Genomic DNA, 22,510 nt, shown 5'->3' with positions numbered 1-22,510 from the left:
TCGGTGAAAAACATGACATTTGAGTCCATAATCCGTCTGTTGTTAGTGATGGAGAGCCGTATCTCATCCATTTTGTTTGCCAGAGAACGGACATTGGCGAGAAAAATACTGGGTAAAGGCAGCCGGTGTGGTGTTAAAGGAGACCTGTTATCCTTTTCCTTACTTTCTGTCATCTTTATACTTTTACAGTGAAAGATGCTCATATTAAAACAGGCCTAAAATATTAAATAATGAGGTTATCGTATGTGTAATTCCAACAGACCAATGAGTGCTCTGCCCCCAAGCTGTGCTCGTTACTCTCTGTGATGTCAATCATATATATTAGAAATATTTCTGAGAAGGTCATGTAGGGCACACAGCTCCGTCTGTGAGCACAGAGCACCCACCTGTAGTTCAAACCTTTTGCTTGTGAAAAACAGCCAATCAGAAGACATTTGGTTTATATGCGGGTGGAATGGAGCTAAAACAATTTTCTTCATAACAGCTGATACCATGAGGGGCTTCACCACGATCCCTTATAATATATATTATGGATGGTTTTACAAAGTGTGGCACCATCTCTGAAAGACCAGCTATGATTAAAAGGGATGCAGCATAATTTGCCTTCAGTTGCTGAAAAGGTTTTACAGCAGTAGCGCTCATAGTGTAATAAGACTTTTTATTCACCCTGTAGTTTACAGTTTTGGTCATGTAAAAATAAAGATGTTGAGTTTTAATCAGCATGGTGATAGGTACAAGGGCACTTGTTGTATTTCAAAAGTGTGAGACGTGTCTGTGATTCATGCAGCTCGAGATTGTTCTTTTTCCCAGAGGGGGGGGGAACATGGTCCCTGGCTTAAAACTAGAGCCTACATTTTCCCTCTCCCCTTTTAAATCAAGGACTTTTAGAATTTTCAGAGAATTCTGACTGCTCTGCCTGCTTTTTCACTAGAAATGACATATGTGCTACAAATGAAAGCTTCACAGGTGGAGGGCTTTCTCGAAAGGTCATTTCCTTTTTTATTATTGTCCTTGTTATTGCTAACGTCACTCATGCACACGGCATCACAAAAAGCGGTCTCTTCATCTGTGGAAATTTTAATTGGTGGGTTGTAAGCTAACCCCAAAGACCCCACCTACAGGCACAAGACTGTAGGATTCCCATTTATACATGCTTCAAAATATTCTTCCTTAGTTAGTGGGCTCATGCTTTTTAATACTAAATAACCTTACATCAACAACTTAACAACTCACCACCGCAAATTTAATACTTCTCGGGATCAACTTTAAGATGGCTTTAACCATTAAAAAACAATTTGAAATGCTCTTTGTTGAGGCCTTTCACAGTCTTAACCCAATGCACATGTTTATTGTTGAACTGATTTTTGTGGCAGTAGAAGTCTCACTTGGTTTCTCTCAGTTTAATAACTGTGAAATTTGGTAATCGATTGAATTGATTGAGGAAAATGTAGCATAAATTTCTTACATTTGGCTTCATTGGAAAACTGAAAATTGTAAATTTATTGCCTTTAATAGGTTCAGTAGCAGTATTCATGGCACACTGTACGTCAGCTTTCTTTACAGAATGAAACTGCCTACGATGAACCTTACAGGTTTGAAAGGAATTCATTTAGATAAGTTCTCTCCATGAAAACAGTATTTTATACTTAAACTAGCTGCCAGTAGATTTGAAGAAAAAAAAAGTATGGACACAGTTCACTCATTTTAATGTTTACATTTTAATTAGAAAATAAAATAAGAAATTAAAAACATGCAAGTTATACATTCCTATGGTTATAAATAGAAAATGAAAATGCAATTAACTTACTTGACTGGAAACCTTCCTCAAGGTCCTCAATGTGATTATTTGTACTTTCGAAGTTCAAAATGTAGATCCCAAAAAAGACACATACTGGTGCATTTTCTTCTAGCGCATTTCGTCAGTCTGATCTAACTTTTCACGCAGTGTTCAGTGAAATATAAAAAAAGATATTAAATCTACTCTTTTATTTTTCTCATTTCACTATTTCCTTCTTAATACAACAGGAAAAGCATTCAATACGTTGTGTATGTATCTGTCTTGTGTTGCCTTTGGAAAGTCCTGGGTTCAAATTCTCCTAGGATCTTTGTCCACTCCTATGATACTACTACTGCTAACACTACTACAAATAATAATAATATAGAAAAGAAATGAATGGGTGCCCTTGGAACCAGCTTTGCACCTTTTTTTAATGGTCCATTTTTGTACTGTTTAAGGTACAAACGTTGTCACCTCAGGTTATAGACTGGTCTCTGTAAGGTACAAACCACAAGCCAATACTTACAAGTAACTCCTGTCAAGGGCATAACAGCAGTTCTTCAGTGACAAGCTGTTGCAGCCCTGAAGGCACAAAAACAGTGTATCTTAGAAGAGCTGTCCATTCTCCTTGGATTATTAGTATTCCAAGAAACCAGCAATGGATTGTTAATACATTTCCTTTATATTATACCACATCAAAAACAAAGTGCGAGATATTTGAAAGTCAAAGTACACTGGTTTGAGTATCCAATTGTCTGTTTCTATCAAGAAGAACATTCTAGATGCTAAAAAGTAAATCTGACCGAAGTGCTGTTTATTTCACAGAGCGACTATATTTTTAGATTTCATTTTCATGTCGATTATCACATGCTTCCTCTTTCTTTCCCCCCTGCTCCCGCTCCAATCATTATGTACAACCACATTTCCATAGGCTTTCCTTAGCTCTGCAGACGTGCCTCAACATGCGACCAGTGGGATTGATTATTTATCATATTTTCCATCGGCCAGTCTTGAGGAAAGGGAGAAAAATTACCCAGGCAGCACATTTGAACAAGAATAGAAATTCACAGCTTGGAACGCAGTTTGTCTACAAAGTAGATAGTTCTTTACGTTTCTATTTGTTTTTGCAGCTCATTGCTCCTCGGGTCATGTTCTCAGTGTGCCTCCATCACTCAGTGTTTGATATTTTTGTCAATAAATCAGCGCAAAGCACCCTGTGTCAGACATGCTCCCTGGGTCTTAGCTTGGCCCGAGCAAATACATATTTATTCTTGGAAGCCAATATGAAATTGTTTGATTTTTTTGAGCTGGCTGCTCACAGCATTTCTGTTTGATTTACTGAATCCAAAGGTCACAACAGGAGAGCATTATCTGCCTCATTTATGCGTGTGTTTCTGTGATTTCCGACTTCTCTGTTATCAACCGAGGTGGCAAAATAAAATTCCAGGGCGTAACGTAAAGTAGTATAAGCAAAGTTGTATATTAATGTCAGTCTGAACAACCTGAAAATATTTATTTTTTCATCCACTCATTTTATCGTTAAAGGTTGATTTTCTTATTGAAATGTTTCTGAGCCTTTCCCCCACGAGTGAGCAGAGAAGATCGAGCAGATAAAAATGTTTATATACTCAGCTGAATCATCTTCAGCTATTACGCACTCTTGAAGCAATTAGCGCAATGAGCTTATTTGGCCTCGATTTCCCCTTTCAGGCAAAATACAGGTTATCCTACCTTGTCAGCTCTTGGGAAGAAATACCTGCAGACTCTAAAATTCATCATGCCGATATAATCTTTTTTTTTGGTCAGGCCACTTGTAACACTAGCCCATGAATCACTCAAACATAAAAAAGACATCCTACTCATAGACTGACCGGTGTTGTGTCTGCACATGACAGATAACTTAGCCATGAGATAGTTTTAAATAACAGTATATTTAGGCACTTAGTCACTGGCAGGCTGTTGCAAACACATCATTTGCTCCTTGAGTCTGACAGGCATAATACTGTGTTTCTCACCAAAAAGGTGATTCCCAAAGAGCTATTGGCCAGAATGTTGGTTACAAGTAACGGCGTTACTAACAGCGTTACTTATTTCAGTAACGAGTAATCTAACTAATTACTATTCCTATCGTTGCAACGCCGTTACCGTTACTAACAAGAAAATGCGGTGCTGTCACGTTACTTTTTTTCAACTAACAGACGGTTGAAGCTGTGTTCAGATTACGGTATCTTATATCAGTCGCAGGGAAGTAGCTGTAAGTAGGGATGAGTACCGGTAATGGCACTGGTTCTGACATAAACGGTAGTAACCAGAACGAAAAGTAGCGCACATTTCAGTGCTTTGGTTCATACACTTTGGATTCTAGCCAATCATTTTACCTTTCCAAGGATAGTAGGCGGGCCCAGGTACGTACGTTCTTTTAGAGCAGAGCTACAGATGAAAAATGCCCAAGGCGAAGCGCTCCATGCGCACAGCAGAAAAGGGTCATTACCATGTAAATGTGTGGTTAATTCTTCAAAAATGTATTTTTTTAAAAATAATTTTTTAGGCATCTTAATAAAATTAATTTATTTCTGCTCTTAAATACCTAAAAAGTTCAACTGGCATGGTGTCCAATTGTGTGCCAAAATTGGACATTTTTGTACAACGTCTGGATATTCATGTATTGACAGTGCTGTAATTTTTCACTGTTTCACTTTACAAACATAAATCTTTGCACAGTTGATGTTTATATGTTGGTTACTAAATTTCTGTAATGAAATGTGAACTGAGGCATATGCTAAAAAAAAAAACTAGGCGAGGATAAAATCTACTTACTTTTTCTGTGTTTCTGTGTTCTCAGTAACTTTGACACAGTAATATCTGCTTCAATATTTACACCTCTGATGAAATTTCACAAGTGTTAGCTTTATTTTGATACCAAGATTGTAAGCACAGAGTTTGTAATTGCAGAGAAATAATCAATAAAATTTGGGCATTGCATTTTCGAGCAGGAAACTAAGAAACCCCTTTGGGGCTTAAGAGGTTAAGGTGATACTGTGCAAAAGAGGTAACACCTCAAATCTGATGAAACACCTGGCGACGCATAGTGTTTTTTTAAAAGCCGAGAAATGCACCGTATTTGATAGCTCGCTGCAAGACCTCACACCGAGCACATCTACTGCCGGCGTGGTAAATCTCCATTAGTGAGTTAGCACGGATCGCCCCGTGCGGGGGGCTGGACGGTTCTTATCATTTTGCAGAAAAAAGGAGACTGCTAAAAATAAAAACATAAGAGGTTTTTGGACAAAGTTTGTGCTCTCCATTCTTTAAGCACCGGTTTGAGCACTGTTTCAAAAGTACGTAGTTTGGCACCGGTATCGGACAAAACCTAAACGATACCCATCCCTAGCTGTAAGTAATCTGGGCGCTAGAGCTTTAAGCAGCTGCGCTCGCTCCGGCGGACGGCAATCACGATCACTTTTTGGCACAACACCTGGAGCTAAGGGGGCAAAACAATGGCATGAGTGCTGCTGTTTGATTGAGGAAGAATAAAGTAGTCACGGTAAGCCAATCACATGACCACTTCAAGATGACAAAGCAACAAGGTGATATATACCAGTTTTTAAATTGTGTTGATAGGCCACGTAAAACCATGATGTAGATGATAAACAATATATATGCGGCATTTTTTCCTCAATAGTTTTGTCTCGTCTAACATCTAAGGACAGTGCAGCGAGCACTCTCTGCTTATGAGCAAAAAATTTAAAAAATACAAAACAAAAAAAACGCTCTTTCCTGTTGGTGGAAAAATGCACCATGTCGACCAATCAAAAATGATATGGCAACATGACATTTGGTTGTTTAGGAAGAGGGGCAAGTTTTAGAAGTGACGGCGAGAGAGAGAGAGCGAGAGAGACAGCAGAAAAAGAGAGAGAGAGCGAGTATGTACATATTGAATGCAGAACACCTGATTGTTATATAAATAGTTTGAAATGGTTATAAAAATAGAGGGTAAAAGGTAAATAGCCGCAAATAACTTTGTTGTTTGCAAAATTTGTGCATATGATTTTAAAATTGACCATTTATATTTGCATTTAAAGTTATGAAATATGATTCAATAAACATGTTTGTGGTTGTCAAAAATGATAACGTTTTCTACTCGGATTTTATGTTTTTGTCTGATTTTAGATCAATTGTGTTAATACAGTATGTCAAAATGAAAACATAACTGTAAATTCAGACACGTGTGGTTGTGCTGAAAAGGATGATACCAAACAAGGCAAAGTAAATAGTTTTTAAAGGTGAAATGTGGAGAAAACATCAAAAGTGGTTAAAAATGGCCAATTATACCCTGGAGCCCAGAGGGTTAAACGTTTTTTTAAAGTAATGAAATAGTTGCTTTTCAAGTAATTAATTACTTTTAGAATCTTGTAACTCAGTTACTAACTCAGTTACTTTTTTGAAGAAGTAACTAGTAACTGTAATTAATTACTTTTTCAAAGTAACTTGTAAAGATTTGTGGAAACTGGACAAGAGAAAGAACAAGATGTGGCAAGTGAATAGTATCTATAGTATCCTGACACAGGATCTGAGAGATGCATTTGGCTCTTCACCTATATATGTTTGCTGAAGCCTCATGAGAAACGTTCTCAGTGGCTGTCAAGAAGCCATTTTTAAGCAACAGAAATGGGGAAAAAAGGCTGAGGTTCATCAAAATTAGCAGTAACAGGTCTTGTGGAGGGAGGAATCCAAATTTGAAATTGTTGTATGTGTATGTATACTTTATTGATCCACATGGGGAAAGTCCTCTCTGCATTTAACCCATTCACTCAGTGAAGCAGTGGGCAGCCACCAATCCAGCACCCGGGGAGCAGTGTGTAGGGACGGTACCTTGCTCAGGGGTACCTCAGGGTAGCCGTTCAGTGGATTCAAACCCCGACCTTCTGATCATGGGGGCACCACTCTACCTTCTGCCCTATCCCTGCCCTGTTGGTTCAAACAGAGGAAGCCAGAAGAGAGACAGAGAACAGTGAGTGCCTACAGCCATGTGTACAACATGGTGGAGGCTCTGTCATGGATTGGAGCCATATTTCAGCCAGCGGTGTTGGACACCTTGTCTTGAATAGTCCTTGAATATTTCTTGATCTTGAAAACTTTAATTGGCAATGATCCCAAACACACTGCCAATGCAGTAAAAACACAAAAAGTCCAGAGCCCTGTCCTGGACATTACTGAAGCAGTGTGGGACAGAAAATGGGACAAAAAGAGGTCTAAAAAACTTTGAATGTTCTTCAAGAAACCCAGAGAGCTATTCCAGAAGACTATTTAAGGAATAGTCTTGCCTAAGAGAGTTCAGCTTGTGTGAAATAATAAAAGGTCTCATACCAAATATTGACTTTGAGCCTTATGAGAATTGAACAAACTCTTTTTGCCTTATATATTGTATTTCAGTGTACTATGCCTACACTTATGCCAATAATTCATGCATCTAGTTCCAATTTTCCTGGTGAAATAAAAATAAAATGGGGATCAGTTCAAGGCACCTGCACAGTACTACATATGATTTTATATGACATATTAAATATATATATATCTGTTTTTCTTTTTTTTAAATGTAATAATTCCCCAATCACAGTCCCCAAAAGAAGCCCCACCTTTATTGACCACAGAGAGCTCCTGTATCAAAGGAAAATGTAGTTCACAAAAGTAAGTCACCAGCTGTTTCGCTCTTACAACAAGGCCATCATTCCTCTGTGTAGCTGTTGTTTTACTCATGTTTTTGTCTCGCTCTCTAATCAGACTGCCAGCCTAATGCTTTTTTCAAGGTGTGATTCTTGTATATCACCATATTATTGCATTTCAGAAATGGCTTATAGCATGTTGATATAATCGCCGCATGTTGTAGAGCGATAAGGCTGCAGGTAAAGATCCCTCTCTACAGCGCTGCTCCCCTCGCCCTATCACTGTCCCGCCCGGCCCCGGTGGCCTGTTGTGTGTCCAATTAATATGTGCATTTAAGCTATTGTGCTGTCAATACTGTGCTGACCCTACAGCAAATCTGTTCTGCTTCAGCTAAGATAATTGTTATCTTTTGAAGCGTGCAAATAGATTTTTGGAATAGATTCTAAAGCCTTCATTCAAAAAGAATTAAATGGAGAAAGATAAAAGAGAGAAAGTTCAAATGGTTTGAGAAATGAAATCTTATCACAGCCAGAGCTGGTCCCTTTGATTCCTGACATCATTGTTCATTCAGTTAATTACTAAAGAAGTCATAAAGAAGTGGGTTATTTCAGTTTTGTCTCTCTCTCCTCAGACGGACCATCATGGAGGATGGAACTCTTCGTATCACCAATATCTCCAAATCGGATGGAGGCAGGTACACATGTGTGGCCAGAAACCGTTTTGGTACTTCCAGCAGCACAGGGACACTGGTGGTAAAAGGTATTCTTTTCCATTTTTTCTTTTTTTAGTGTACCTTCTAAGCCGAGGGTTTAAACTTTTGTTAGAGGGAAAAAAAATAGTAGCTCAAGCATGAAATGGATAATGAAATATATAGCCGTTTTATGTTCCTGCCGCTCTGACAGACATATAAGTCATCCGAGGTTTTGTCAGCTCTGAGTTATTGTTCATGTAGCAGAGTGGGGCAAACCACTGACGTCTATAGCTGTGAGTGAAGAATATTTTCATTTAATTTAAAAAGAGCTCCTGTAGCATTTTCAGATTTGGGGTTGTTAAATGATGATTATTATGGAGAACGAGAGTGAAAAAGTCATTTTATTTCTTTCTAGTTGACACTGTGATTGCAGCGTCTTTAATTATTCATTACTGAGTTATGGGCAGCTTTTGCTTTTTAAGTGAAGTTATTTAAGGTCGCTTAATTACACTGCTAGACCAAAATCTGTCTCGTGATTCTGGGCAAAATAAGCTTCATTACCTTATTCATTTGGCTGATAGCGACACCGTGCTGCATATAGTAACAAGTCAATGTGTTTTTCTCCCCAAGAGCCCACAAAGATCATAGTTCCACCCTTGAGCTTGGATGCCAGCGTGGGACAGAGCATCGTGTTGCCCTGTGAGGTGTCTAGTGATTCGTCCCTGAGCCCCATCTTCAAGTGGTTTTTCAACGGCAAAGCTATCGACTTCAACAGACAGGAGCACTTTGAGATGATTGGAGGGGTATGTATACATATGATGGTTAGCTTTTTGATGAAAATACACCACGTCTGTATCTGTCACAAACATGGTGGATCCAGTAAAATCCAAATCAATTTCAAACATACAGTGGAAGGAATAATTATTTGATCCCTGAATTTGTAAGTTTTCTGACTTTTGAAGATAGGAACAGTCTCTCATTTTAATGAAGAGAGGCAGAGTACCAGACATACATCCAGAGAAAGCACAGTCCATAAAAGCTATAAACTGATTTGCATTCATTGAATGAAATAAGCTAGTCATTATTCTGTTTTCCACAGAGTGGCTGTGTGCCCATGTGGCACAGTTAATCCCATATATTTCTGATCCCAAGTTGTTATGTATATAAAGCACACCTGTACACAGAGTCAGTTTCATCATCATCACGGGCAAGACCAAAGAGCAGTGCGAGGACGTCAGGGACAAGATTATAGACCTGCACCTCACTGGCTTCATTATTCAGCCTCAGAGGTTTCCATCTGAAAAAAACAAAACAAAAAAAAATGGAACAAATGGAAATATAAAAATGGCAACATGTGGTTTTAGGAGGACCTACATGTGTCAAAATATCCCCATCACTGCCCACACAGGCCCCACATCTTGACACACGTTATTGCAGTGAGTCAGGAAACGCTATTGTCCTGTTTTCCAGCACAGACATGCATCAACTCATCATAACAGCAGCAGCTTAATAGCTGTTGCTCCCTTGGCTACTTCTGTATAGGTTACAGCTATCAAATGACAGAGTACTGCATGATGCAGTGTGTTGCCATTTAACTTTTTAAAAATATATATTATTTACCCATAAAAATGTCAGCTAATGGATGTATTTCATGATCATACTGCACAATTATATCAGGTACATGCCTGAAACTCTGTAAATTGTTGTTCCGCAACAATTAGACAAACATGATTGAATATGTAAATATGTAGATAATCTTCCATTCAAATTTTAAGCCAGCAAATTGAAGTTGGTTCAGAAGAAATGGTAGCTGGCTGACCGGCTGACAAAAACACATACATTTGCTTCTAAAACTCACTAAATATATTGGGTTAATAAAATAATATGTAGCGATTAGTGAGCTCAGGCAATCTGTATGATAAACTCAGTTAACCTCTTCATACCTATAGCGTTATAGTCAATGAATAAATTCAAATATAGTATTTTGTCTGTAATTGTTAAGCTTTTGTGGTCCTGGAATTTAAAAAAAAGGTTTTGAATTCCCTTCAGTGTTTGTGCTAAACTAGGCTAAATGGTCCCAGCCTGTCTCTGAGAGAAGTGAGTGGTATCACTCTTTTCTCTGGATTCTATGCTAATTAAGCGCATTTCTCACCCTGTCAAATTATTCCTTAAGGTTGTATACACTGAACTGGTCCTGTGAGAACATGAAGGCACCAGGGGAACTGGTATTTGTAGGCTAGCTCCATTTTAAACCCACGTGAAAGCTGTGTACATTCAATTCAGACGCCAACAGATATTACTGTGAGTCGTGATGAGGGAGCCTATAAGGATGAGACTCTAGCCCAGAGGAGATCTTAGTGCAAATCAATCAATTTGAGCCTTCACAAAGGAGCCAAAATTTTTGTGAATGCAAGATTTATGCTTTGTCAGGTTGATCATAGCAGGGCCACTGAAGCTGCCGTAAAACACTAACATTTCACAGTGAGCGTAATGACAACAGATGTTTGACTTTCCTTTAAAAATATTCAAACAAACAAAGAGTCTCTGTGTTTCTCTGGGAAAAAACAAAACAAAATACGAGTGTGTGTGTGTGTGTGTGTGTGTGTGTGTGTGTGTGTGTGTGTGTGTGTGTGTGAGAGAGAGAGAGAGAACAAGCAGCAACAAATTGAAAAAAGCATCTCTGAAAATTATTCTTGGAGCCACTCAGCCGAGTTGTAAGGTTAAAGTGTAAATACAACAAATACTGAAAACACTGAAAACAAGTCAATTTTGTGTAGCCTTTCTTACAACGTAAAACCAAATTAATTTCTTTTGCCTCTTTTTTTTGTGGTTGATTATTCCAAGCTCCTTTTGTGGAGGATTTGCAGCACATGGCTGAGAATGAAACTGAATGTGCTCCTGAGGATTTCCTATACGTCTTTTCTTTTTTCACTTTGACTTTGCTGCTTTTGGTGGAGGTTTTTTCTTCTCCGAGACTTTCAGTCGCATATGTCTCTGTCATCAGGGATTTGCGGGTGACCTGATGGTGAGGAACATTCAGCTAAAGCATTCTGGGAAGTATGTGTGTATGGTACACACTGAAATCGACACAGTTTCTGCAGCAGCAGACTTAATTGTCAGAGGTATGCTTTTTCCTCCTTACACTGCTTGTCATTTTGTAGTACTCTGCATGTCTGTGTTTCTTAAGATGATGATAAGAGCTGTATCACCGACAGTGTAAAGAGGGAGACTTGTTGCATGTTTCATTACTTGCTGATATAATTTCCAACAGAAGTTTTAAATCAGGCGATAAAGCAGAAAACTCCTCTACATTTGACATTGAGCATTTCAGTGTTAGCAGCATTTTCACTGCTGGTAAATAAGCTTTACTCTGTAAAGACATGTTAGATCCCTTTTCTGATTTCAGAAGGAAAATATTGATGATTTTCAGCACTGAAAGTTGTTCTTTTAATACGACACGGCCGCCTGTATTGGCGCGGTTGGCTTGTTGCAGGCAATGCAGACTCAGGTTGCTCATAGTGCCGTTGACTGATCGATTTGACTGGCAGACGAGAGCCGGTTCAAATTCAGCCAGGAGAATGATGCTGCCAAACGAAAGGAGCCCGTCTAGACATAAAGACAGGGCTTTGTAAGCCATCCCCCCGATGGTGTTACACTCAAATTTGTCCCAGTGGCTTTAGTGGAAATATGCCAAAAGAAGGCATTTCTACACATGAAAAGATGCAAAGCAACAGTGTTCTGCATATAAGATCTTTTGTGAAAAAAACATTCTGTGATTAGTGAGTATAATTTGGATTTAACTGGTGGCACAGTGATGTTTTTTTTTCTTTTCTTTTCTGCGTATTCTGCTTTCGTCTAACAACACAACGACATGGAGGTTAGGTCAACTTGTGAATGTAATTGCCCGTACCGTCTTGCTTGGACAGACTTGTTGGATGTTGGCTAAGTGGTTAAAAAAAAACAGATGGGTAATTAAGCATATGTGTCAGTTAAATTAGTCCTGTTAAACAGATACTCCTGACACGTGTTACCCAGTTTCCAACTTTCAGGCTGATGACTGCAAAGTCTTTGAGAAAATAAAAGAAGTTAAACTCATTGCCTCTTATATCACAGTTAACTTGAAGGAAAGAGTAAGTTGCCACAAAAGCTTCAAGGGTAACTAGAAAAACAGTCTTCATGCAAGAAAACATTTTATAAAGTATGTTTTTAACTGATTTCATGCCATAAATGTTACTCTGGGGGAGAGCATTTTTGATGTTTAAACTCAAGGATTATAGATATCCTACATACCCGTCTCTTTGGTTGATGTGCCAGTAGTTTAAGTAGAGACAAAATATGTCTGTGACCCAGGCACAATAGGCTTTATTCAACAACGTAGAGTTCAGGGTGCTTGCTTCTACACAACCTTCAGAGGTGTCCGAAGCTCCAAACACTTCCTTTGTCTCTTTTTATTCCATTTTTATTATGTGTTAGCATAGCTTATGCATATGTTATGCGCCTTATAGGCTTTGCCAGGGAGAACTGTGAGATGAGAGACAGACTGTGTCAAGCTTGCTCATATTTATTCTCGAGCTTCAGTTGAGTTTAAATCTGTCAAAACCTTAAACCAAGTGTGCAGACTCAAGTTCCATTTGAATTTGCAAATATCTTCACAGACACTCCATCACAACCATGACTTATTACACAAAGGAAATACATGATAAAAGTGCAAAGGTTAGACTAGGCGTAGAAAGAATGGTCTGGGATAATCTGAGACGTTCAGATTAACAATGCAGGTAATAAAGAGTCTGCCACCAATATAGATTATGCAGGTTTTCCATATTGTGTTTTTATATGCATAATCCAAAACCAGTGTTGTCGATGCTCAATCATCTTCCTACAGAAGTAGTTAGTCGCATTGAGAGCACAGCGCTACTTTTGCAGATTTGCAGGGCTTAGCAGGAAATCCCATGTTGCTGCGTTCCCTGATTTTAGTGAGAAACCAACTGAAAAATCTGCCTTTTTCCCAAATCCTTGGTAATTAATGTTGTCTTTTGTTATTATTACTTCACTTACTTTCACTTAGCAAAAAACACTGAACCTCCCTCAGACAGAAAATCCCTATTGAGCAAAATAAGCTCATTCTACTACACAAAACTTGTAAAATGAAATCTTTACTGAAAAACTCATCCAAGGGTCTCGGCCATGCAACATATCTTCATAGAGATAAAAACGTATCATAATGTAAGTAGGTACACCTACTTACAGTGGGCTAGACAACATATAATGTTATGCACAATTTTACCTCTGTTTTTTCTGGACCTTAGTCTTAACATGGATACATTATCTAGTCCTAGTTTATAAGTATGTAAAGACAAGGTTACTTAAACCTATTGTACAGCTAATCTGTGAAACCCAGTGATAAAGAATAAAGGCATTTTTGAAATGTATCTACGTATTAAAGCTAAACAAACCTCCTAAAAGAAAAATATTCAGCGACCTGTTTCTCTTTCTTTTGTTGTTTTTCTTGCTGGTGTGAGGCATACATGTCTCCAGAAACTAAATAGGTCAGATTTCATGATGAGCTCACTCACTGTTTTCTTGTTGTACTTGTTTTTTTTAACAATTAAAGCATTAAAAACACCCCAGTCTCTGATAAAAGAAGTGTAACCTGCGTTCCCACTGATCTGTGATATTCGGTGTAATAATTATGGTGGTGTCACAGCCTGTTATATCTCCTGTTAGCTAGGTTATGAATAACACCTGCAGTGGAGTCTCAAAGCTGACGTGAGCTCATTTGTTTAGGCTGCTGCCGTACAGTGAGGCTGATGCAGGTGTCTCTTCTTGTTGCAGGACCTCCTGGGCCCCCCGAGGGCCTGGTTGTGACTGACATTACTGACACTACTGTGCAACTGTCTTGGGGCTCTGGACCTGACAACCACAGCCCTGTTACTAAGTACATGATGCAGGCCAGGACCCCCTTCTCTATAGGCTGGCAGACTATGAGGACAGGTACAAATGCACCACCACCGTCAGGCAGTTATATTTTTATTGAATGTGTTTTTTATCATTCAACGTTCAAAATTCAGTGTTCTTTATGGTGATTATAAATGAACATAATTAAGGCAATGCATGATATAAATACAAAATACAATATTTAAAAACAATTTTTTTGATGTATTAAAAGTTTGTGCATATAAACCATTTATGACACATTTCACATGTATGACATGTAACAGAGGAAAGCTGAAATGCTTCGCAGCTTTTTCAGTGAATGAAGCTGTTTAGTGAGTTGTGAATAGCTCCACAATAAACAAGAAGTCTTGATGTAGAAATGCAAAAAATTCTTTTTACTCACAGAATTTTATAGTTACATATTTCCTGGTATTTTTCTCCACGCAGTATCATTTGCACATAAGTAGCATCGCCCTTTCACTGATCTATAAAAGTGACATATCCTGATATTTAGTTGGTTTCAAAATTAACCACCTTTCCATTGTAACTTTATTGTCCAAAAATAAAACACAGGCTGCACTTCTGTGTCCCCCTCAGAACCACCGGGAGGGGAGCTATTGTTCACTGTACTTTGAAATGTATTTTTTCTAATCAAAATGCACGTGTACTGAGGGCTGATTTACCATCATTAAGTAAATAAATATCAGGTATTCACAGGAATTTCTTGCCACTTTTGGCAATACAGCCTAAAAATCCTTAGTCCCGCAACAGCTTATTAATTGTGGTTATCTAGTTGTGTTACTGTTTAAAATAGCATTGCAAGATGCTGATGCACCTGTGCGATCGACAATAATTATGATGCTTGTAGAGATGCTGACGAGCTGTAATTAAACTGTAAACGTCATAGTTTCATTCCATGCATTTCATTGGTATATGAACTACTTATACTTGCTGGGAACCAAATGTGAATGTGACACATGAAACATAAAAACACAAAACACATGTCAATTCTAAATTCTTTAATCCTAGTTCCTGATTCTGTGCCTGGACAGATGATGCATGCCACAGTGAAAGAGTTGAACCCCTGGGTGGATTATGAATTCAGGGTGGTGGCAATCAACAGTGTTGGTGTTGGAGAACCCAGCACGCCATCAAAACAGATTCGAACCAAAGCAGCAGGTACCCTCTCGATTTGTTGTTTCTCTTCATAACAAATTAATCAGTCCCACTTGGAAAATGTAATTTAACTGTTTGATTAGTTCCACTTTTTGTCCGTGCTACCTGTGATGTTTCAAATCTGTTCTATGTTTTCATGCCACTACTTTGATTACTCAGTCGCACGCGGGAAGAGTGGAAATTGAGTTACACTTTTAAAATGCTTTTTAAAGTATCAGCACTAAGCTCTTGTGCACTCTGGAGCATGTGTTGGGTTTAATTAGTGGTTGCATCAAGAGAAGCATCTCCCGCTCGCACATGCCACGAGACACGGCCGTGAGCGAGTCTTTTTTTGACTGGTTAGCTGAGTAATTCTATCCCGCTGGTTGAATCACAAGGGAACAAGTTTCCCGTTGAGCCTCACGCACAGGGCTGACATATGGCACTCGGCTAATAACGGCGGCACACACGCGTGGTAATGCCACTGTCAACAAAAACCTAATTCCTCTCCTGTGTGATTAACCCATTTTGTGTAAACAGAAGCTCCACATAGTGCCTGTGATCCCCTTATTTGAACTACTTCTTGCACCTGTGTCAGACATAACAGTCAGAACTGAGGGATGAGCAAGTTTCCTTTTGTGTCTGTTTAGTTCCCCAGGTTGCGCCGATTAACGTGAGTGGTGGCGGAGGAGCTCGAGGAGAACTTGTTATTATGTGGGAGGTAAGAGGATCATGGGCATTTCTGAGTGGGCATTCATTGTGACAGAGTATTCTTCTTTTGATGAGAATGGAATCCTGGCAGGTTACTGCGTCTGCAGCAGTCTGGCTTCAGTGGAATGGCTTTTAATTAAAAGGCAGAGCTTTTCTGATTTGCTGCCTGCTGACTCCCCCTGTTGTGTAAATCAACAAGGAGATACAGAGCCAGTGCAAATTACACGTGTGTAAATCCAGAATTAGGTGACAGCTTTACATTTTTTGGATGTGGGTCAAAGCACGGAGAGGTGCTGGATCCGTTGATTTGCTCAAAACTTTGTTAGACATAAAACACTGTTACTGCTTTACTCTTTTACAGCTGCCTAATTTAATTTCTGCTCACAGTTGTTTGGGTCAAAGGCGTAACTTTTCTGTCCCCATCTCAGCCAGTTCCAGAGGAACAGCAGAGCGGAGAGGACTTTGGCTATGTTGTAGCTTTCCGCCCACTTGGCAGCAGCACCTGGATCCAGACAGTGCTGGCATCACCTGACGCATCCAGATATATTTACAGAAACGACAGCATCGCACCCCTATCCCTGTTTGAGGTGACAGTGGGAGTCTACAACAATATGGGAGAGGGGCCGTTCAGCCGCGTTCTTAGAGTGTTTTCTGCAGAGGAAGGTGAGCGTCTTCACGTCCTGCAAATATAAATACTTATCCTTTCGCTTTTAGCTGCAAATAGGGCTTTCACGACAACAGTGTATTGATGATAACTGTATGATAACAATGTAAAATACGCATTTTGTGTCAATTACTGTATTTTTCGGACCATAAGGCACACCGGATTATAGGGCGCACTGTTGATGAACGGGTCTGTTTTCATACATAAGGCAAATTATGCGAAACAAAACAGTCAAATATGTTAAACTTTATTCAACTCATTCACAATAACTCAGCATCATTCGGTTGTAACACAAAAAATACAGAACAATACACTCACTTTTTCAGTTCATTCCACAAATCCATCAAATTCTTCATCTTCACAGCTGCTCTTGTTCCCGTGTTCTACTGCGTGACTGATAGAGTTGGAAATCTGCTTCGTAAACATGTGTCTTAACAGCTGACATTTTGGGGTCCTTATACACACACAATACGGTAATATTATGCTGAAGCACAGTACGAATTACTCTGTGAGGCTCCTGACTATGGTAGCCATAATGCTCCGACAATCCATCAAGTGGTGCGGCTTCGTAGCTTACCAAAGTCGTACTAAAACATTTTTTGACAGATTTTTGAGCGCCGTGTACCACAGAAAATCGGTTTGAGGTCAGTAAGCACAACCAGAATTCATACATAAGGCGCACCGTCGATTTTTGAGAAAATTAAAGGATTTTAAATGCGCCTTGTAGTCCGAAAAATACGGTACACACAAAAGGCAATATCATAAACAACTGTGTCGTTGTCTTTAGTTTTTTGCTTTTGTGCATTTATGATTATAGACTCCATTAACTTGTACTTTGAGTTTACCAAAAAATGGGATGAGATATGGTATCAAGGTTTTTCGAGGAACAAGACAAACTGGTGCAAAGGTTAGGAGAGTTGTAAGTTCAAGTGTGTGTCGTTAGTGTGAGGACATGCTCTTGTCTAGTCTAGTCCAGGATCATTGCAACAGAGGGACAGAAAAGAAGAAGAAAAAAAAAAGAGTCTGCCCGGAGTCACAGATGATGGAGTAGTACAGAAATAAGTCTCAGAGCAGGTAGCTCAGCAGGCAGCAGTTGTTGTTCTGTAGTTAACAGGTAAAAATCAAGTGACGCTCATGTTTTATGTAGCTTAGAGAATTACACCTGTGTTTAGATTTCCCAAAAGATTTGACAAAAATATATTTTTTATTGTGTAGAAGTAAAAACATGTGCATTAATAACCAATGTTCCCTCTAATTTTTCATGTGTCTGAGCGAACACACAAACTCCCTGAGCGGTCCCTTGGACCACTGTGAGCAACAGCAGACGTGTGCACTGTGGTCACGCCAGCATCGAATCCATCCAAGTTACATGGTTTATTAAAATAATCAAATTACAGCATTTACATTTATGTCGGACTACTTTTAATTAACTGCTTTAGCCCACTTACAATGAAAATGTAAAAAAAAATCTTGTTCATGACCTGTGTAGCATGTTAACACTATTGGAAGTAAAAATAACTTGAACTCCAATTTTGAAAACACAACTTTCTTTCTTTCTTTCTTTTTATATAAAGCTGTGAATTGTATTTTGAGTATGAGTCTGTGGTCTGTGAGAGAGTCTGTAACTCTCTGTCTGCAAAATACAGAATATAATGACCAATGTTGGGCAATTAATTATATAGTTACTTCTTCAAAAAAGTTACTGAGTTTTGCAAACAACAAAGTTTTTTGCAGCTGTTTACCTAAAAATGCAGCCAAGGTGTTTTTTTAAATAAACATTTCAAACTATTTACAGAACAATCAGCTGTTCTGCATCAAATCTGATGCCACACAGATTATTTGTGCCACTCCAAAAATAATTTCTGTCCACGATGAGATAAAGGAGAACAACAGCCATTGACTACACTACACACTAACTACACAAGATTTGCGCTAAATGTCGCAAATCTCTCACATCTCAAAACACCGCCGTCACTCCTAAAACTTCCCCCACGTTTCTTAACAACTAAATGCCATGTTGCCATATCATTTTTTGATTGGTCGACATGGTACATTTTTCCACCAATAGGAAAGGTTGGGGGTTTTGGTTTTGTCTTTGCTCACAGGTGGAGAGAGCTTTCGAGCGTTTTCCTTATAAAACGCAGTTTTTACCGTTTCTTCCTGCAGTAAATATAAACAACGATAGTATTCAGGAAAAAAACAAACATTGCAAATATTTTTATCATAACTCTGGTTTTATGTGGCCGATCAACACAATTTAAAAACTGGTGTAAAGTCCACACTTTTCCGTCAATTGTTCCGTCTGTCCTGCTCACATCTCCAATGGTTGTACACGTTGTCATTAACGTGGCTTCACTCCACATCAGCCACGCCGCTTTGCTAGCTAAAACGCCAGTGTCGGCACATAAGGACGCTGTCGTAGCCTGTCAACGACGTCGATTAGCTGCGTATATACGAATGTGAATCGCATCATTGGCTGGACTACGGGATAAGGTGGCATCGTTCTAATCCCATACTGGAGCAGCCAGTCACTTACTGACTAACACTGCAAAACAGAGTTGTTAACGTATTTATTTTAATTTCAATTCAGGTTAGATTTTTTTTGTGCGCAACGCAGATTTTCTGTGCGCAGAGACCGTGCCAGCAGTGCGCAAATGCACACGCGCCGCAGCTTAGAGGGAACATTGTTGATAACAATCCATCCTTTACAGAACCCTCTGAAGCACCTTCGAGAGCGTGGGCCCGTGCGGTGTCAGCCTCTGAGATCGAGGTGTTCTGGGAACCAGTTCCTCCGAGGTCCAACAGTGAGAAGATCGTTGCATATGAGGTAGGAAAACAAAGAAAAGTGAAACATTCAAACAAAGACACAAAATTAATCCCAGATGGCTGACAGCACAATAACCTGATCTCATCTGAATATAACCACCAATGGTGACGCTGTCGAAATATTCTGGCATTAAAACACTGTGTGTGCCGGAGTCACAGAGGTCTGTTGACAGCTGTTACAGTCTCTAAGAGAACTCTGCACCCAAGGCTGTCTCAGAGCTGCTATTAAGAAAAAAGGGAGAGAAAATAAATAAGAGAATGTGTGAACATCATACATCACTATCCTGTACAACAAACACTCTCCTGGGATTTAGCTGTGGTAAACCTAGATAAAAATAACACTGTCTCCGAAACCCCAGATATTTTACATGGCAGTGTATACCCAGGTGGCCTAACCTCTGCAGAGATGCTTTGAGGTCGCTGCCAATGTTTGCTACACACATTGTCATAAGACAGAGGTTTCCATGTTTGGAAACAAGACAGAGGTATTTAACTCAGCTTAGAATATTCATGTTTAACACGGGAAAATCCAATGAAATATTCAGCTTCCTAAGAGTAGAAATGTTTTAAAATATTCAACTTATTATAATTTGAAGCCTATGCAAGTACAAATTTACTGCTCAGTTATAAAATTTATATGATCCTGCTGGTTTTATTGATCATGTGCAAATTATATAATCCAAAAAACCACAAAGACAACAGAAAAAACACTATCCATCCATTTTCTACCGTTTACCTTGGTCCAGGCAGCGGGGTAAGCAGTCTTAGCAGAGATACCCAGCCTCCTTTTGGACGGACACTGAGGCAATTGCAAAGGAGCTGACATATGTAATTTCTGTAGCATGTCCTGGGTTTGCCCTCGAGCGTCCTCCCAGTAGGACATGCCCAAACCACCTCACTTAGGAGGCACCTATAAGGCATCCTAAACAGAGCTCATTTCCATCCCTTGTAACCACTTTCCTTCTTTCAGTCACTACCCAGAGTACCTAGCCATAGGTGAGGATAGGATCTTGGATCAGCATTGCTTTCATAAACTACTTTACCTTTGTCCAAGAAGTTGATTCTGTTCATCTGGACGTAGCGTTTTGTGGGAGAAACGTTTTGTCACTCATCCAAGTGACTTCTTCAGTCTCAGCTGACTGCAGGTTTCCCCAATGTTATGAACAGGCTTTTAAACCCCAAAACACACTGCACCAAAAAACTGGTCCACCCCAAAGATCGGGTCCCCCGACACAAACAGAGTAACATAGTGTACGATGTTAAGTGCCAGGAGGATTGCCAGGATTTATACATCGGGGAAACCAAACAACCTCCTATTTACGTGAAAAGCGAAAGACCATCTCTGAATCGAGGAAGGGGCTAAGGGTACGTCTTTCACCATCTTACAATGCTGTGATTGCAGCCATTCCCCAACTCTCTGTGAATGGTACTCATGGCCATTGATCAGTGGTCTTTGATCAGTGGGTTTTGGTCAGTGGTTGTTGATCAATGGTCATTAGAATTTGCATAATTAAGATTAAGGAACTGACCTCCCAGCCCATTGTTCCTTCAGTGGGCTGGTTTCAGTCATTATGTAAATGTACCAGTTATAAGATTGGGGAAAACTGCAGTCAGCTGAGACTGAAGAAGTCACTTGGATGAATGACGAAACGTTTCTCCCACAAAACGCTACGTCCAGATGAACAGAATCAACTTTTGGAGATTTACTTTCCTGGATGATTGAGAATGCATCAAGACAATACTTTACCTGTGATACCAATATACCAAAATACTCAAATTCCTCTACTTCGGACAGAAGCTCCATCCTAAGCCAGAATGCAAGCTGGAGGAAAATAAAAAAGAACAATGTTAAACTATCTAACTGTAAAATCTACATTTTTTGGCATTGCTTTTGTCAGCTGGCTTGGCCAGTTTGATCTGAAAAACCGAACAGCAGCCTGTGGGTAGATATTTATATTTAAGCCTTGCAATGACAAACCATTCCTAAAGACGTCTACTGGGATTTTGTGACATATATTCTAATTAATCTAATTTAGGGCTTAAATTGCCTCTCAAAAGCTGTTTTAGAGGATCATTTGAATTTTAAAGGCTTGACACAACTCCAGCAAGCATACGGTTTAGGGATGCTACAGCATCACACCCGTCGGTGCTGTTTTTCTTTAGTGCTTGCAGAATATACAGTAAATACAGCTTCTTATAATTTGGATCATCACACAGTGGAATTTCCTTTAAGGAACTGAATTATTTTATGTTTGTGTTGTTATTTACTTTCAGAACTATATAAAAGGTTACAACTGAAATCTGCTCAGTTGGAACTCATGGATTGGTTGAAGTAACAGGTCAGGTCAGAAATCTTCTGATTAGACTGAGAAAAACAGCAGCTGATGGTGGAAAAATATGTGCATGCATTTGACTGAAAACTACATGCACTTTTCCCACCTGCATTTCTAGGGTTTGACTTCATGTGGACGATAAAGTTTCTTTTGTTTTCAAGTGCTTACCTAAACTCTGTACATTTGGGTACAAACCCCTCTGGAGTCTAATTTTGGCTGTGCTACAACAGCGTTCCAGAGGAAGATTTATGGTTTAAATTATTATGGCTTTGGAGTGGCAGTGGGTTGTTCTGCTTATTTCAGGTTACTGGGAATTAAAGTGGGATTGCACCAGGGGCCTATTAATGTCATAGTGGCATTACTGTTATTATACTGATACATCCCATTGCCTTGTTACTGGTTGGTGCTGGTCAGACCATGGGCTGCCACGGCCTTTCAATGCTCAGGGCAACAACACTTACACACATTGCAATTGCAATCTTTTTTGGACTTGACACATTATTATCACTCACACTCAGTTGCCAGTGTATTAGGAGCACTGTGCTAAAGCTAATGTGGTCTAAAACAACAGTTGTAGTTGCTAGAAATTACCCCTGGATAAAGGTCATAATATTCAGGTGCTCTTATAATTCAGTGAGGGGCTTCGTGTAATCTGTTTAAAGTTTGTGGTGCTGCTTAAATCAGTTATGTTACACCTAAAAGATACTTCTGTTTAAATTCTGTTTACCATCCTGTTTAAATCAGTGAGGCTGGAC

The 22,510-nt window shown here is 39.3% G+C and overlaps 1 protein-coding gene across 1 annotated transcript in view; it reads left to right on the top strand.

Annotated features, from left to right (window-relative positions):
- Positions 1-22,510, top strand: part of cntn6 (contactin 6) — a 70,423-nt gene that overhangs the window by 26,768 nt on the left and 21,145 nt on the right. The window contains exons 12-19 of the mRNA XM_085455758.1: positions 8,073-8,200; positions 8,763-8,935; positions 11,137-11,254; positions 13,965-14,123; positions 15,096-15,245; positions 15,872-15,942; positions 16,361-16,595; positions 19,308-19,423. Of these exons, the coding sequence (XP_085311884.1) occupies positions 8,073-8,200; positions 8,763-8,935; positions 11,137-11,254; positions 13,965-14,123; positions 15,096-15,245; positions 15,872-15,942; positions 16,361-16,595; positions 19,308-19,423 (1,150 nt within the window). The remainder of the gene's footprint in view (positions 1-8,072; positions 8,201-8,762; positions 8,936-11,136; positions 11,255-13,964; positions 14,124-15,095; positions 15,246-15,871; positions 15,943-16,360; positions 16,596-19,307; positions 19,424-22,510) is intronic.

This window comes from Copadichromis virginalis, linkage group LG5 (assembly GCF_057382275.1).
Source record: "Copadichromis virginalis isolate Kocher_CV1m ecotype Utaka linkage group LG5, C_Virginalis_male_GT1.1, whole genome shotgun sequence".
Lineage (NCBI taxonomy): Eukaryota > Metazoa > Chordata > Actinopteri > Cichliformes > Cichlidae > Copadichromis > Copadichromis virginalis.
This window is presented reverse-complemented; position numbering and strand designations above follow the sequence as displayed.